General features: G+C 41.7%; 1 protein-coding gene across 1 annotated transcript; it reads right to left on the bottom strand.

Annotated features, from left to right (window-relative positions):
• Positions 1-2,031: 2,031 nt before the first annotated feature.
• Positions 2,032-14,626, bottom strand: LOC121384571 (cholecystokinin receptor type A-like). Its single transcript, XM_041515026.1, has 2 exons — positions 14,182-14,626; positions 2,032-3,956 (listed from the first exon to the last, which is right to left on the bottom strand). The coding sequence occupies exons 1-2, from the start codon at positions 14,588-14,590 to the stop codon at positions 3,154-3,156; spliced, it is 1,212 nt and encodes a 403-aa protein (XP_041370960.1). The 5' UTR covers positions 14,591-14,626; the 3' UTR covers positions 2,032-3,153.
• Between the last annotated feature and the right edge of the window lie 374 nt (positions 14,627-15,000).

The raw sequence follows: 15,000 nt of genomic DNA on the forward strand, positions 1-15,000 counted from the left end.
TCACTCTCGCTTCCAGACCTCGCCCTTTATGGGAAGCTGTCACTCTCGCTTCCAGACCTCGCCCTTTATGGGAAGCTGTCACTCTCGCTTCCAGACCTCGCCCTTTATGGGAAGCTATCACTCTCGCTTCCAGACCTCGCCCTTTATGGGAAGCTGTCACTCTCGCTTCCAGACCTCGCCCTTTATGGGAAGCTGCCACTCTCGCTTCCAGACCTCGCCCTTTATGGGAAGCTGTCACTCTCGCTTCCAGACCTCGCCCTTTATGGGAAGCTGCCACTCTCGCTTCCAGACCTCGCCCTTTATGGGAAGCTGCACTCTCGCTTCCAGACCTCGCCCTTTATGGGAAGCTGTCACTCTCGCTTCCAGACCTCGCCCTTTATGGGAAGCTGTCACTCTCGCTTCCAGACCTCGCCCTTTATGGGAAGCTATCACTCTCGCTTCCAGACCTCGCCCTTTATGGGAAGCTGTCACTCTCGCTTCCAGACCTCGCCCTTTATGGGAAGCTGTCACTCTCGCTTCCAGACTCTCACTCTCGCTTCCAGACCTCGCCCTTTATGGGAAGCTGTCACTCTCGCTTCCAGCTTCCATGACTGTCACTCTCGCTTCCAGACCTCGCCCTTTATGGGAAGCTGTCACTCTCGCTTCCAGACCTCGCCCTTTATGGGAAGCTGTCACTCTCGCTTCCAGACCTCGCCCTTTATGGGAAGCTGCCACTCTCGCTTCCAGACCTCGCCCTTTATGGGAAGCTGCCACTCTCGCTTCCAGACCTCTCGCTTCCAGACATCGCCCTTTATGGGAAGCTATCACTCTCTTCCAGATCTCGCCCTTTATGGGAAGCTGTCACTCTCCCTTCCAGACCTCGCCCTTTATGGGAAGCTATCACTCTCGCTTCCAGACCTCGCCCTTTATGGGAAGCTATCACTCTCGTTTCCAGACCTCGCCCTTTATGGGAAGCTATCACTCTCGCTTCCAGACCTCGCCCTTTATGGGACGCTATCACTCTCGCTTCCAGACCTCGCCCTTTATGGGAAGCTGTCACTCTCGCTTCCAGACCTCGCCCTTTATGACAAGCTATCACTCTCGCTTCCAGACCTCGCCCTTTATGGGAAGCTATCACTCTCGCTTCCAGACCTCGCCCTTTGCAATATCAAAATTTTATCACTCTCGCTTCCAGACCTCGCCCTATATGGGAAGCTGTCACTCTCGCTTCCAGACCTCGCCCTTTATGGGAAATACTCTCGCTCCAGACTCGCTTCCAGACCTCGCCCCAGACCTTTTTGGCAAGCTGTCACTCTCGCTTCCAGACCTCGCCCTTTATGGGAAGCTATCACTCTCGCTTCCAGACCTCGCCCTTTATGGGAAGCTGTCACTCTCGCTTCCAGACCTCGCCCTTTATGGGAAGCTGTCACTCTCGCTTCCAGACCTCGCCCTTTATGGGAAGCTGTCACTCTCGCTTCCAGACCTCGCCCTTTATGGGAAGCTGTCACTCTCGCTTCCAGACCTCGCCTTTATGAGAAGCTATCACCATTTTTCGCTTCCAGTTTATCACCTTGAACCTGATTTTGAGCCTTTTTTCAAGTTTGGCTCCCTAACTAATTCACAGCACAACGTTAAGGGACATAATAAGTAAACAATGACATCAAATTTGTTTTCATAAAGATGTACGATTTGAAGCGATTGTTGTACAGTTAGCTTGATCAGTAATTTGGTTTGAAAATCATGCAGTCTAACAATCATTTAATAAAGATTTATGGCTAAATACACTGCTGTTACATTGTGACTATTACAGGGAGAACTCACTGCGACCCAGAGCTGTTAAGTACGTATTCGTGTTCATTGATCATCTTTATATGGAAAGGATTCGGCAAAACATATAGAAAGGACATTGCAAAATTCGAATCATACTTAAATTAATTGTTTTCCTCAAACCTGTGTGTGAATTTTATATAGAATTTCATATAGAATAAATGCTAGAAAAACCCAAAGACCTGTATATAACTTAATTGAGATTTTATTCGTACGCACCAAACATTCAGTAACTAACTTATAATTGCGTCGATAAAGTTTTTAAAGTTAACCATTTACCCATTTGGTATAATATGTACCTTTTAACGAGTAAGATTAAATACATAAATACTAAGTTAGATTCGTAAAGAATAACTAACTCAGATCGTCTTTGTTTGTAGACACTTTGACTAGAACATAAATCGTACGAAAATATTACAAAAAGTAAAAACACCACATTGTTTTTACATAATTATTTTAAAAAGAAACACTTACTCCATTAAAATAATTTCTTAATTATGGTAATATATAGCAATCGGTTATGACGATTTAGTCATTATTTGCTACATGGGTTTTTTAAATTATTATTTCTAGACACTTACACCTAAACGATTAGAAACCAGTTCAGCACATACTCTAGAACCATAGCACAGGACTAGTCACGCGTCTTCACGGTATACCAATAACGTTCTGCCTCTCAAAAATGCTGTTCCAAGCAGCTACTCTAGAAACCAATTTCATTATACAACCGTCCCATGCAAGGATTCTAAAGCTATGACACAAGGCACAGTGACGCCTTGAGCCTCAAAATCCCTCTTCACGGTATTTCTGATAATGTTCTGCCTCTCATAAATGCCGTACGGCAGTTCCAAGCAGCTACACTAGAAACCAGTTTCGTTATACGCCCGTCCCATGCAATGACTCTAAAGCTATGACACAAGGCACAGTGACGCCTTGAGCCTCAAAATCCCTCTTCACTGTATTTCTGATAATGTTCTGCCTCTCATAAATGCCGTACGGCAGTTCCAAGCAGCTACACTAGAAACCAGTTTCATTATACGTCCGTCCCATGCAATGACTCTAAAGCTATGACACAAGGCACAGTCACGCCTTGAGCCTCAAAATCCCTCTTCACGATATTTCCAATAACGTTCTGCCTCTGACAAATGCCGTATGTCAGTTCCAAGCAGCTACTCTAGAAACCAGTTTCGTTATACGCCCGTCCCTTGCAATGACTCTAAAGCTATAACACAAGGCACAGTCACGCCTTGAGCCTCAAAATCTCTCTTCACGATATCTCCAATAACGTTCTGCCTCTCACAAATGCCGTACGTCAGTTCCAAGCAGCTACTCTAGAAACCAGTTTCATTATACACCCGTCCCATGCAATGACTCTAAAGCTATAACACAAGGCACAGTCACGCCTTGAGCCTCAAAATCCCTCTTCACGATATTTCTGATACTGTTCTGCCTCTCTGAATTGCTGTACATCAGTTTGTTACAATCGGGCATACTGTTCCTGTAAGACTCCCTGAACTTGGTGGACAGGAGTCCATAAATGATGGGGTTCCCTGCACTGTTGATGTACATCATGATCCTGACACAGGACAGAACGTTCAGGTAGGCCTCCAGCCCGATCGACTGCATCGTCTCTGGCGTGAGGAACACGACGAGGAGGATCGCCACCCTGATGGGTAAGATGCACACGAAGAAGAGGACGATGATGTAGACCATCATCCTGACGACCTGCCTCCTCTTCTTGTTCTGGTAGTCCCCGGGGCACGCCGCAGCCAAGTCCTGGCGGGACAGCTGCCAGATGATGGCCGAGTACATGTACGTGAGCAGAGCCAGCGGAAGCAGGACCATCACGCAGAAGAGGAATGTCACGTAGATCCTGGGAAGCAGGTCCGCCATCTTAGTCCTGCAGACCTTAACTGTGCTGCCGTCGTAGTAGTCGGCGTCCTCCTGGAGCGTCATGAAGATGAAGGGCAGAGACAGGACGTAGGAGACCACCCAGATGGCGGCGATGCTGGTGCGCGTCTTGTTCAGGTGGCCATCTCGCTGCTTCCTGAAGGGGTAGCAGATCGCGCAGTAGCGCTCGAAGCCGATAGTGAGCAGGGTCAGGATGGACGAGTGGAGAGACGCGTTTTCCAGGAATGGAACGATTTTACCTGTGACAGAAAAAAGAGAAATAATAATACGAATGAATGTTTAACGACACCCCAGCACGAAAAATACACCGGCAATTGGGCGTAAAAATAATAATACCTGCAGTTACATGTATAAAGATAGGTGGTAATTAATTATAGGATATTAAACGAGCTTCCATTTCGTATGATGTTTATGTCCAGAGTGAAATAAGTTTCAGTTGTCAGTAGCTTTATTTAGTATAGGGGAATGTCCGTGTAACTCTCTATTCCAGAAAAATAATGGAGACGAGGCCCGCTAGCGCCGACTCTCATTATTTTTCAGGAATGGAGAGTTACGAGGGTATTCCCCTACTTAAAGTACACTAATAAATAAAAATATTATATATCAAATATGTAATTATAGATTTTAACGTGAGTGGTTCTGAAGGGGTAATAAACTAGTGGGGGTTTTTTCATCCATTACTAAAAGGTAATGGACAAAAGTTCAGTGGTTTAACAGTGCAGGTGTATTTGAATTACCCATAATCGATTTCAATCTATATCGCTCAGCTCGTTTACTTGACGTTTCTGTAAGGTTGTAGTGCGCCAATCGATGACGTCACAAAGTGTTACGTCCCTCTTGGCGTTCTTGTGGGACGTATCACTTTGATATGTACCAAAATATTTTTAACCATATGGGTAATAAGATTAGATACGATGAAAACCATTCATCTCGGATGGGACAAAGGTGTTAGTGTTCCCCTAGATTATTAAGGTACATCCATCTCGGCACCTTCTCAAACTTCGTCATTGAGGAGGCCTAGTACTATATCTTACCATTATATATAGTAATGATATGTAGTAAATACTGGATAAATAAGATTTCAAAACAAATCAGGCATGTGCTGTAAGAAAGCGGTAATGCCTAAATCACTGTTCTATTACAGAATTAGATATGTTCGATGATGATAACACTTTGTCACCGAATAAATTGTAAAGTAGGCCTACACTGTCCATTGAAATCGGTAATGCCTAAATCACTGTTCTATTACAGAATTAGATATGTTCGATGATGATAACACTTTGTCACCGAATAACTTGTAAAGTAGGCCTACACTGTCCATTGAAATCGGTTCTATATAATTTCAAAATGCATGTATTCCCTATCCGTATAACGACTAGCGAATTATTCTCATTCTGCGATTAACACTACATGAAAAATATCATCAAAATAGCAGTATATCAAACAGCATCTCCCTGGGTCAAAGTTCCTGGAGGACCCAGATTATATTTGGACAGTTGATACTACCAGTCCTACCATTAGTGATAAGAATTACAGGTTTTATTGTTTTAAAAATGTGTTTCATTTGGTCAGTGATGGAAATGTTTTATTTAACGACGCACTCAACACTTTTTATTTACGGTTATATGGCGTCGGACATATGGTTAAGCACCACACAGATATTGAGGGAGGAAACCCGCTGTCGACACTTCATGGGCTACTCTTTTCGATTAACAGCAAGGGAGCTTTTATATGCATCATTCCATGGACAGGATATCACATACCACGGCCTTTGATGTACCAGTTGTGGTGCACTGATTGGAGCGAGAATTAGTCAGTGAATTCATGTAGTATAATTTTAACTAGTACCTGTGTGGTAGCTAATAGTTGTGCTTTACGGTTGCGGGATGGTAGTATTTATACACATAGCGGATATTTATGATAATATAAATTATGATTTAAACGCGTACGTGTATATGTAGCTTTAGGCACATATAATATGTTACTATTGTTGTATATGGTATTTGATTTAATGGTACAAACCCTATAGACAAGCCTCATTTGGGGAGGGAGGGGGGCGGGGGGTCAATGTTATTGTTGGGCTGTTTTGTGGGGGTTTTAAATACAAATAAACTGATTTCGTTGACCTGATTCCGAGTGGGGCACAACTGGTCTTTATGTACGATTTCTACTAATACACATTTTATACGTGTGTTTGACTAGAGTTTTTTTCCTTTGTTTATATAGCATACATAATTACGTTTTACTGGATATTGTTATGTTTTTGTTATTTTTGCTGTTGCTGTTGCTGCTGCTGTTATTGTAGTTGTTATTGTTATTTCTTCATTTATTCAAGAAGCATTCAGATATCTACTGGATGCAAATTCATTTATTTAAATCCTTCTAATATGTTATTGCAATTTTCTTTCTTCTGTCATACATCATCTAGGGGCGGAATGTAATCTTGTGATAAAGTGCTCGCTTGATGCGCGGTCGAGGTAGGATCAATCCCCGTCGATGGGCTCTTTGGGCCATTTCTCGTTCTAGGACTGGTATATCAAACATCGTGGTATGTGTTATCCTGCCTGTGGAATGGTGCCTATAAAGGATCCCTTGCTACTAATGAAAATATATTTGTGGTTACCGTCTGTGGGCCAATTGGACTATTTCTCGCTCTAGCTAGTACACGACTGGTATACCAAAGGCCGTGGTATGTGCTATCCTGTCTGTGGAATGGTGTCTATAAAGGATCCTTTGCTACTAATGAAAACATATTTGCGGGTTTCGTTTCTGACGCTATATGTCTGAATTACCAAATGTTTGACATCCAATAGCCGATGATTAATAAACCAATGTGATCTAGTGGTGTCGTTAAACAAAACAAAATAACTTCATACATCATCATATTATTGTGTTTATTGAACTACTCCCCCTTCATTCAAGCGTCAGTTATTTCATACTATGTAGTTTGTTTAATATATATTGTCAAACTTGGTCAATCTTTTCGGCGGGACGTAGCCCAGTGGTAAAGCGCTCGCCTGATGTGCGGTCGGTGGGCCAATTGGGCTATTTCTCGCTTTAGCCAGTACACGACTGGTATATATACCAAAAGCCGTGGTATGTGCTATCCTGTCTGCGGGATGGTGCATATAAAAGATCCCTTGCTACTATTGGAAAAATGTAGCGGGTTATCTCTCTAAGACTATATGTAAAAAATTACTAAGTGTTTGACATCCAATAGCCGATGATTAATAAATCAATGTGTTATAGTGGTGTCGTTAAACCAAACAAAACTGTAACATTGGTAAATCTTGCGTATACCGCGAGTGACTCATATGTTTTGTACACGGTTCCACGATCAAAAGCCCAATACCTATGGTGCCAAACCTTGTAGTTACTGAATTATTTATGTTTTGGACCTATCTCATCGACAAATTGAAAGTCGTTGCTCGCAGTGTCAGTGGACCGTGAATACTGTAGCTATAGAAGAATATTGCGTCTCAAATGTCTGTAACAAAATGTTTATGAATAATGCTCGAGGTAGTTACGACTGGACACAAATTAAAGTTGACCTTAATCTTTCTGAATTGCCTCTGCATAAGTAGACTTAGTCTAGCGAGTGTCTGAGGGCCGAATCTAGCAGGGGAGGGGGGTCAAGGGCTATTGCGACATCAGAAAAATAATTTAAAAGTGCCCTTTATAGGGGCGGATCCAGGAACTATTTTGGGTGGGGATAAAGGGTGGAGGCATATGGACAAAATTCCTAAAAAGGGCAAACCAAGGCATTTTTGTTTTTAAAGTCAGAAAAACAAGAGGAAGTTGAATAAACGTAGTGGTGGCGGGTCCACTGTCTCCCCCTTCCCCCTGGAACCGCCTCTGCCTTCCAGATAAAAGCGAATTTTACTCTAACTGGAGAATACCCTACTCGTATATTATTGTATTCGATTACTTTTTGGGGGGGGGGGGGGGGCGGAACGTAGCCCAGTGGTAAAGCGTTCGCTTGATGCGATGTCGGTCTGGGATTGGTCCCAGTCGGTGGACCCATTGGGCTATTTCTCGTTCCAGCCAGTGCACCACGACTGGTATATCAAAGGCCGTGGTATGTACTACCCTGACTGTGGGATGGTGCATATAAAAGATCCCTTGCTGCTAATCGAAAAGAGTAGCCCATGAAGTGGCGACAGCAGGTTTCCTCTATCAATATCTGTGTGGTCCTTAACCATATGTCTGACGCCATATAACCGTAAATAAAATGTGTTGAGTGCGTCGTTAAATAAAATATTTCCTTCCTTCCTTCCGATTACTTTTTTTACGGCCCCTAGTTATTTCAGGCCAGGTATGGCCCTATGTACAAACACCTAAGCTTTGACCTGGTCAGGTCAGGTCATAGGGTTTAACGTGCACAGTCAGAGCAAGCTGATTTAGCGCACGCTTGTCGTGGGCACAGGTGCCGACCTCGGCCGGCTCCACTGTTCAGGACATGAAAGGGTTGGGGTGGTGGGAGAGGGGACCGCTTGCGCTGGCAGGTACAAGAGAGCACCAGCAGCTTAACCGCGGTCGGTAACAGGCCGGGTGTGGTTTCGGTGCTAAGGAATTTGGAATGTACCGTAGGATTAATGCCAAAGGGAAACAGGTGCGCAGTTTTAATGAGGGAAATTAGGCGCATTTTTGAACGGTCCGTCGAAAGATAAAGGAGGGAGCTACTAACTCTACTTTTGTACTCTTAACCGGCCTTTTCACATTTATTCTTTATAAATAATTACACATTAATCGACCCCACACGTAATCTTTTGTACCACTATTAATAACTCGGGGATATGAAAATTGTAATGTTATTGCACGCCATGTAGAGTCGCTCTCAGTACGACTAGACCCCTGTCACACCATGTAGAGTCGCTCTCAGTACGACTAGACCCCTGTCACGTCGTAACAAATCGTTCGAAATCGACGAATCTATCACATCTGGCACGTTAACTGTTGGCAGCTAGATAGAACCTTCAGTGACCGATGAGTTGCATAAAGTTAAAGTTTGTTTTCTTTAACGACACATTGAGTTATTAATCATCGGCTACTCGATGTCAAACATTTTGGTAATTCTGACACAGTCATCAGATGAAACCCGTTACATTTTTCCATTGGCAGCAAAGGATCTTTTGTATGCACCATCCCACAGACAGGATAGCACATACCATGGCCTTTGATGTACCAGTCGTGGTATACTGGCTGGAATGAGAAATAACCCAATGGGCCCACTGAAAGGGATCGACTCCAAACCGACCGCGCATCAGGCGAGCGCTTTACCACTGGGCTACGTCCCGGCTTATATGTTGTATAAAGATAGCCGGCCTCGGTGGTGTCGTGGTTAAGCCATCTGACATAAGGCTGGTAGTTACTGGGTTCGCAGCCCGGTACCGGCTCCCATCCAGATCGAGTTTTAACGATTCAATGGGTAGGTGTAAGACTATTACACCGACTTCTCCTTCGCTAATCACTACCAACTAACCACTAACCCACTGTCCTGGACAGACAGCCCAGATAGCTGAGGTGTGTGCCCGGGACAGCGTGCTTGAATCTTAATTGGATATAAGCACGCAAATAAGTTGAAATGAATGAATGAAAGAAAGTTTGTTTTGTTTAACGACACTACTAGAGCGCATTGATTAACTGATTAATTAATCATCGGCTATTGGATGTCAAACATTTGGTAATTCTGACACGTAGTCATCAGAGGAAACCCGCTGCATTTTTTTCTAATGCAGCAAGGGATCTTTTATATGCACATTCTCACAGGCAGGAAAGTACATACAACGGCCTTTGGACCAGTTGTTGTGCACTGGTTGGAACGAGGAAACAAAATCAAATCAAGGTGATTCGACCTTTCGATGCAAACACCTCAGACGAGCGCTCAACCGACTGAGTGAATGACTGAAGTACTCAGACCTACGATACGAAGTGTCCAGATTTCGTTCTCCTCCTCCGTGTCGGCAGTTTGTCCTGGTAACAGTGGCGTAGCGACGGTGGGGGACGGAGGAGGGGGGCATGGGGGCCAAGAAATCAGACCTTTTTTCCTTTTTTTACTGTATTGAATTTTATAAAACCATGCATACATACATAGTGTGGGTTCCCCCCCCCCCTTCCCCAATTGTGGGTCCCCCCCCCCACACACACACACACACACAATCTAAAATCCTGGCTACGCTAGTGCCTGGTAAGACTGTTGACCACGTGAAAACGTTGGTCGCGCTGTCGTCCTGCTAAACCCAAGTCATAAATATTTACGATAGATCGATACATGTGGAAATGACAGTAATTGTTCAATTTATCTTCTTTCTTATCTCTACATTAGCGTCGAGTAATCAATATTAACTGTTACGACTGGTAAGTAAGTCACACGTCCACTACGGCGTCTCGACAACGCATAGTTAACGAGACTCGGTCTAATTTGTTCCGACGCATGGGTAATGTTCGTTGAGCTTTTAAGCAAATAGGTTTTGAAGATGATAGATTTTAAAGTGACAGACCCTAGTTTTTAAACACAAACCAATATGTTTAAGGCTGATAGATTTTAAAGTGACAGACCCTAGTTTTTAAACACTAACCAATATGTTTAAGGCTGATAGATTTTAAAGTGATAGACCCTAGTTTTTAAACACTAACCAATATGTTTAAGACTGATAGATTTTAAAGTGACAGTCTCTAGTTTTTAAACACTAACCAATATATTTAAGACTGATAGATTTTAAAGTGACATATCCTAGTTGTAAACACTAACCAATATGTTTAAAACTGATAGATTTTAAAGTGACAGACCCTAGTTTTTAAACACTAACCGATTGGTTTTGAAGCTGATCGATTTTAAAGTGACAGATCCTAGTTTTTAAACACTAACCAATAGGTTTTGAAGCTGATCGATTTTAAAGTGACAGATCCTAGTTTTTAAACACTAACCAATATGTTTAAAACTGATAGATTTTAAAGTGACAGACCCTAGTTTTTAAACACTAACCGATAGGTTCAAGGCTGATAGATTTTAAAGTGACAGATCCTAGTTTTTAAACACTAACCAATAGGTTCAAGGCTGATAGATTTTAAAGTGACAGATCCTAGTTTTTAAACACTAACCAATAGGTTCAAGACTGATATATTTTAAAGCGGCAGACCCTAGTTTTTAAACACTAACTAATATGTTTAAGACTGATAGATTTTAAAGTGACAGACCCTAGTTTTTAAACACTAACCGATAGGTTCAAGGCTGATAGATTTTAAAGTGACAGATCCTAGTTTTTAAACACTAACCAATAGGTTCAAGGCTGATAGATTTTAAAGTGACAGATCCTAGTTTTTAAACACTAACCAATAGGTTCAAGACTGATAGATTTTAAAGCGGCAGACACTAGTTTTTAAACACTAACCAATATGTTTAAGACTGATAGATTTTAAAGTGACATATCCTAGTTTTAAACACTAACCAATATGTTTAAAACTGATAGATTTTAAAGTGACAGACCCTAGTTTTTAAACACTAACCAATATGTTTAAGACTGATAGATTTTAAAGTGACATATCCTAGTTTTAAACACTAACCAATATGTTTAAAACTGATAGATTTTAAAGCGGCAGACCCTAGTTTTTAAACACTAACCAATATGTTTAAGACTGATAGATTTTAAAGTGACATATCCTAGTTTTAAACACTAACCAATATGTTTAAAACTGATAGATTTTAAAGTGACAGACCCTAGTTTTTAAATACTAACCGATTGGTTTTGAAGCTGATCGATTTTAAAGTGACAGATCCTAGTTTTTAAACACTAACCAATAGGTTTTGAAGCTGATCGATTTTAAAGTGACAGATCCTAGTTTTTAAACACTAACCAATAGGTTCAAGGCTGATAGATTTTAAAGTGACATACCCTAGTTTTTAAACACTAACCAATATGTTTAAGACTGATAGATTTTAAAGTGACAGACTCTAGTTTTTAAACACTAACCAATATGTTTAAGACTGATAGATTTTAAAGTGACAGACCCTAGTTTTTAAACACTAACCAATATGTTTAAAACTGATAGATTATAAAGTGACAGACCCTAGTTTTTAAACACTAACCGATAGGTTTTGAAGCTGATCGATTTTAAAGTGACAGATCCTAGTTTTTAGACACTAACCAATATGTTTAAGACTGATAGATTTTAAAGTGACATATCCTAGTTTTAAACACTAACCAATATGTTTAAAACTGATAGATTTTAAAGTGACAGACCCTAGTTTTTAAACACTAACCGATTGGTTTTGAAGCTGATCGATTTTAAAGTGACAGATCCTAGTTTTTAAACACTAACCAGTAGGTTTAAGACTGATAGATTTTAAAGTGACAGACCCTAGTTTTTAAACACTAATCAATAGGTTTAAGGCTGATAGATTTTAAAGTGACAGACCCTAGTTTTTAAACACTAACCAATAGGTTTAAGGCTGATAGATTATAAAGTGACAGACCCTAGTTTTAGATTTTAAAGTGACACTAGTTTTTACCACTAACCAATAGGTTCAAGGCTGATAGATTTTAAAGTGACAGACCCTAGTTTTTAAACACTAACCAATAGGTTTAAGACTGATAGATTTTAAAGCGACAGACCCTAGTTTTTAAACACTAACCAATAGGTTCAAAGCTGATAGATTTTAAAGCGACAGACCCTAGTTTTTAAACACTAACCAATAGGTTTTTAAAGGTGATAGATTTTAAAGCGACAGACACTAGTGTTTAAACACTAACCAATAGGTTTAAGACTGATAGATTTTAAAGCGACAGACCCTAGTGTTTAAACACTAACCAATAGGTTTAAGACTGATAGATTTTAAAGCGACAGACCCTAGTGTTTAAACACTAACCAATAGGTTCCAAGCTGATAGATTTAAAGCGACAGACCCTAGTTTTTAACCACTAACCAATAGATTTAAGGCTAATAGATTTTAAAGTGACAGACCCTAGTTTTTAAACACTAAGATGTATTTTTATTTTTTTTAAATTGTAACATAAATTAGAAGTTACTGACATTTTATTGTTTAAAATATTCATTTTCGTATATCCTGGGTTTTTGGGTTGTTTTTGTTTTGGGGTTTTTGTGTGTGTTTTTTGTGGGGGTTTTTTGTTTGGTTTTTTTTTGGGGGGGGGGGGGGGGGGGGGGGGGTTGTATTATCCCGAAATACATTGTCCATGATTCTAAAAAGGCAAGTGCCTCTGAGCCAAGTTCTAATCTACTTTTAGACGGTATTTCCACTTTAAAACATCACAGACTTTACGTTCGTACCCCAGCGCAGGCTGCAGTCCAGAGGGATTCAGTGTCTCAGAGGGTTGCTTTTAGTCACTACACTGACTTCTCTCTTACTAACGAAACATTATTAAGCATTAACTTCTAGTTGTGGTGGTGGTGGTGCTAGTAATTGTTATTATGGTGATGGCAGTAGTTGTTATTGTGGTGGTGGTGGTGGTAGTGTTATTGTGGTAGTAGTTGCTATTATGGTAGTGGTAGTAGTTATTGTGGTGGTGGTAGTAGTTGTTATTATGGTGGTAGTAGTAGATATTGTGGTGGTGGTGGTGGTGGTAGGTAGTAGTTGTTATTGTGGTGGTGGTGGTAGTAGTTATTGTAGTGGTTGTATTAGTTATTGTGGCGATGGTGGTGGTTGTTATTGTGGTGGTGGTGCTTAATGTGGTGATGGTAGTTATTATGGTGGTGGTTGTTATTGTGGTGGTGGTGATGGTTATTGTGGTGATGGTAGTTATTATGGTGGTGGTTGTTATTGTGGTGGTGGTGATGGTTATTGTGGTGATGGTGGTGGTTGTTATTGTGGTGGTGGTGCTTAATGTGGTGATGGTAGTTATTATGGTGGTGGTTGTTATTGTGGTGGTGATGGTTATTGTGGTGATGGTAGTTATTATGGTGGTGGTTGTTATTGTGGTGGTGGTGATGGTTATTGTGGTGATGGTAGTTATTATGGTGGTGGTTGTTATTGTGGTGGTGGTGGTGGTTGTTATTGTGGTGGTGGTGATTGTTATTGTGGTGATGGTAGTTATTATGGTGTTGGTAGTTATTATGGTGGTGGTTGTTATTGTGGTGGTGGTGCTTAATGTGGTGATGGTAGTTATTATGGTGGTGGTTGTTATTGTGGTGGTGGTGATGGTTATTGTGGTGATGGTAGTTATTATGGTGGTGGTTGTTATTGTCGTGGTGGTGGTTATTGTGGTGCTGGTAGTGTTTTGGCTGTTATTGTGATGATGGTCGTGGTTGTTATTGTGGTACCAGGTGGTGGTTGCTGCCGTTAATATGGTGGTTGTGGTTGTTACCGTTATTATGGTGATGGTGGTGGTGCTTGTTGTGGTGAATGTGGTGATGGTTGTTCCTGCTGTGGTGGTGGTGGTGGTAAGTGTTATTGTTCTTGTAGCAGGGTGATTGCAGCTGTCACTAAAACAATACTTGCACCGTACTTACACATTGCTTCTCCAATCAGCCACCGCTCTTTGCCGTAAAATTCCATCATGGCGGACGGCTGGCAAACTGTGAGTACCAACAGATCGGCCACACTAAGACTCATCAAGAAATAGTTCATCCGGGTCCTCATCACCTTCAGCCTCAAAACCGCCTGGATCACTAAGACGTTTCCGATAATCCCGACCACGAAAACCACACAGTTGAAGATGGCCACATAAATACTAATGTACAGCGGTAGTTCCATGATGGTCTCACCCAGCAGGTGGTAAGTATAGTTCTTCCAAACACCGCTGGAAAAGCTGCTTGCTTGGCAACAGTTCTCCTTTTTCATATCGACCAAACAGCATATGTTGAGGCGCTCAACTTCCGTGCTGATGTGGCCATCAGCGACAAGACTTAGCGACGACATGGTTAGACGTCTTTGCCCTCGCAATATTATATCTAGCACGTGTTACAACACCAGCGATCGCAGGTATCAGATACTATTTAAAGAAAAAAAACGACACCCACAACACGGCGATAGCATGATGAAAGACTCCTGATGGTCGCCAAGAGCAACAGAAATAAAGTGGTTTCTGTTTCCTGTGACTATGAAGACTGTGTCCGTCCAAGTGCCGGTTTCGAATGACTTGGCACCATTACTGGAGCCCGCCAACAGTGGGTACGTCAACACACGTCTTCCTAGTTATACATCAGCGTGCTAATTGCAATCGTAGATCAGTAGATAAACTAGCAGACGCCTGGCGATAATCATCCATCCTTCTTTAGATCTTCAACGTCTTGTCTTGAGTGTGCATGCCTTTTCTGTTCCAATATAAA

Source organism: Gigantopelta aegis, chromosome 10, assembly GCF_016097555.1.
Source record: "Gigantopelta aegis isolate Gae_Host chromosome 10, Gae_host_genome, whole genome shotgun sequence".
NCBI classification, from domain to species: Eukaryota; Metazoa; Mollusca; class Gastropoda; order Neomphalida; family Peltospiridae; genus Gigantopelta; species Gigantopelta aegis.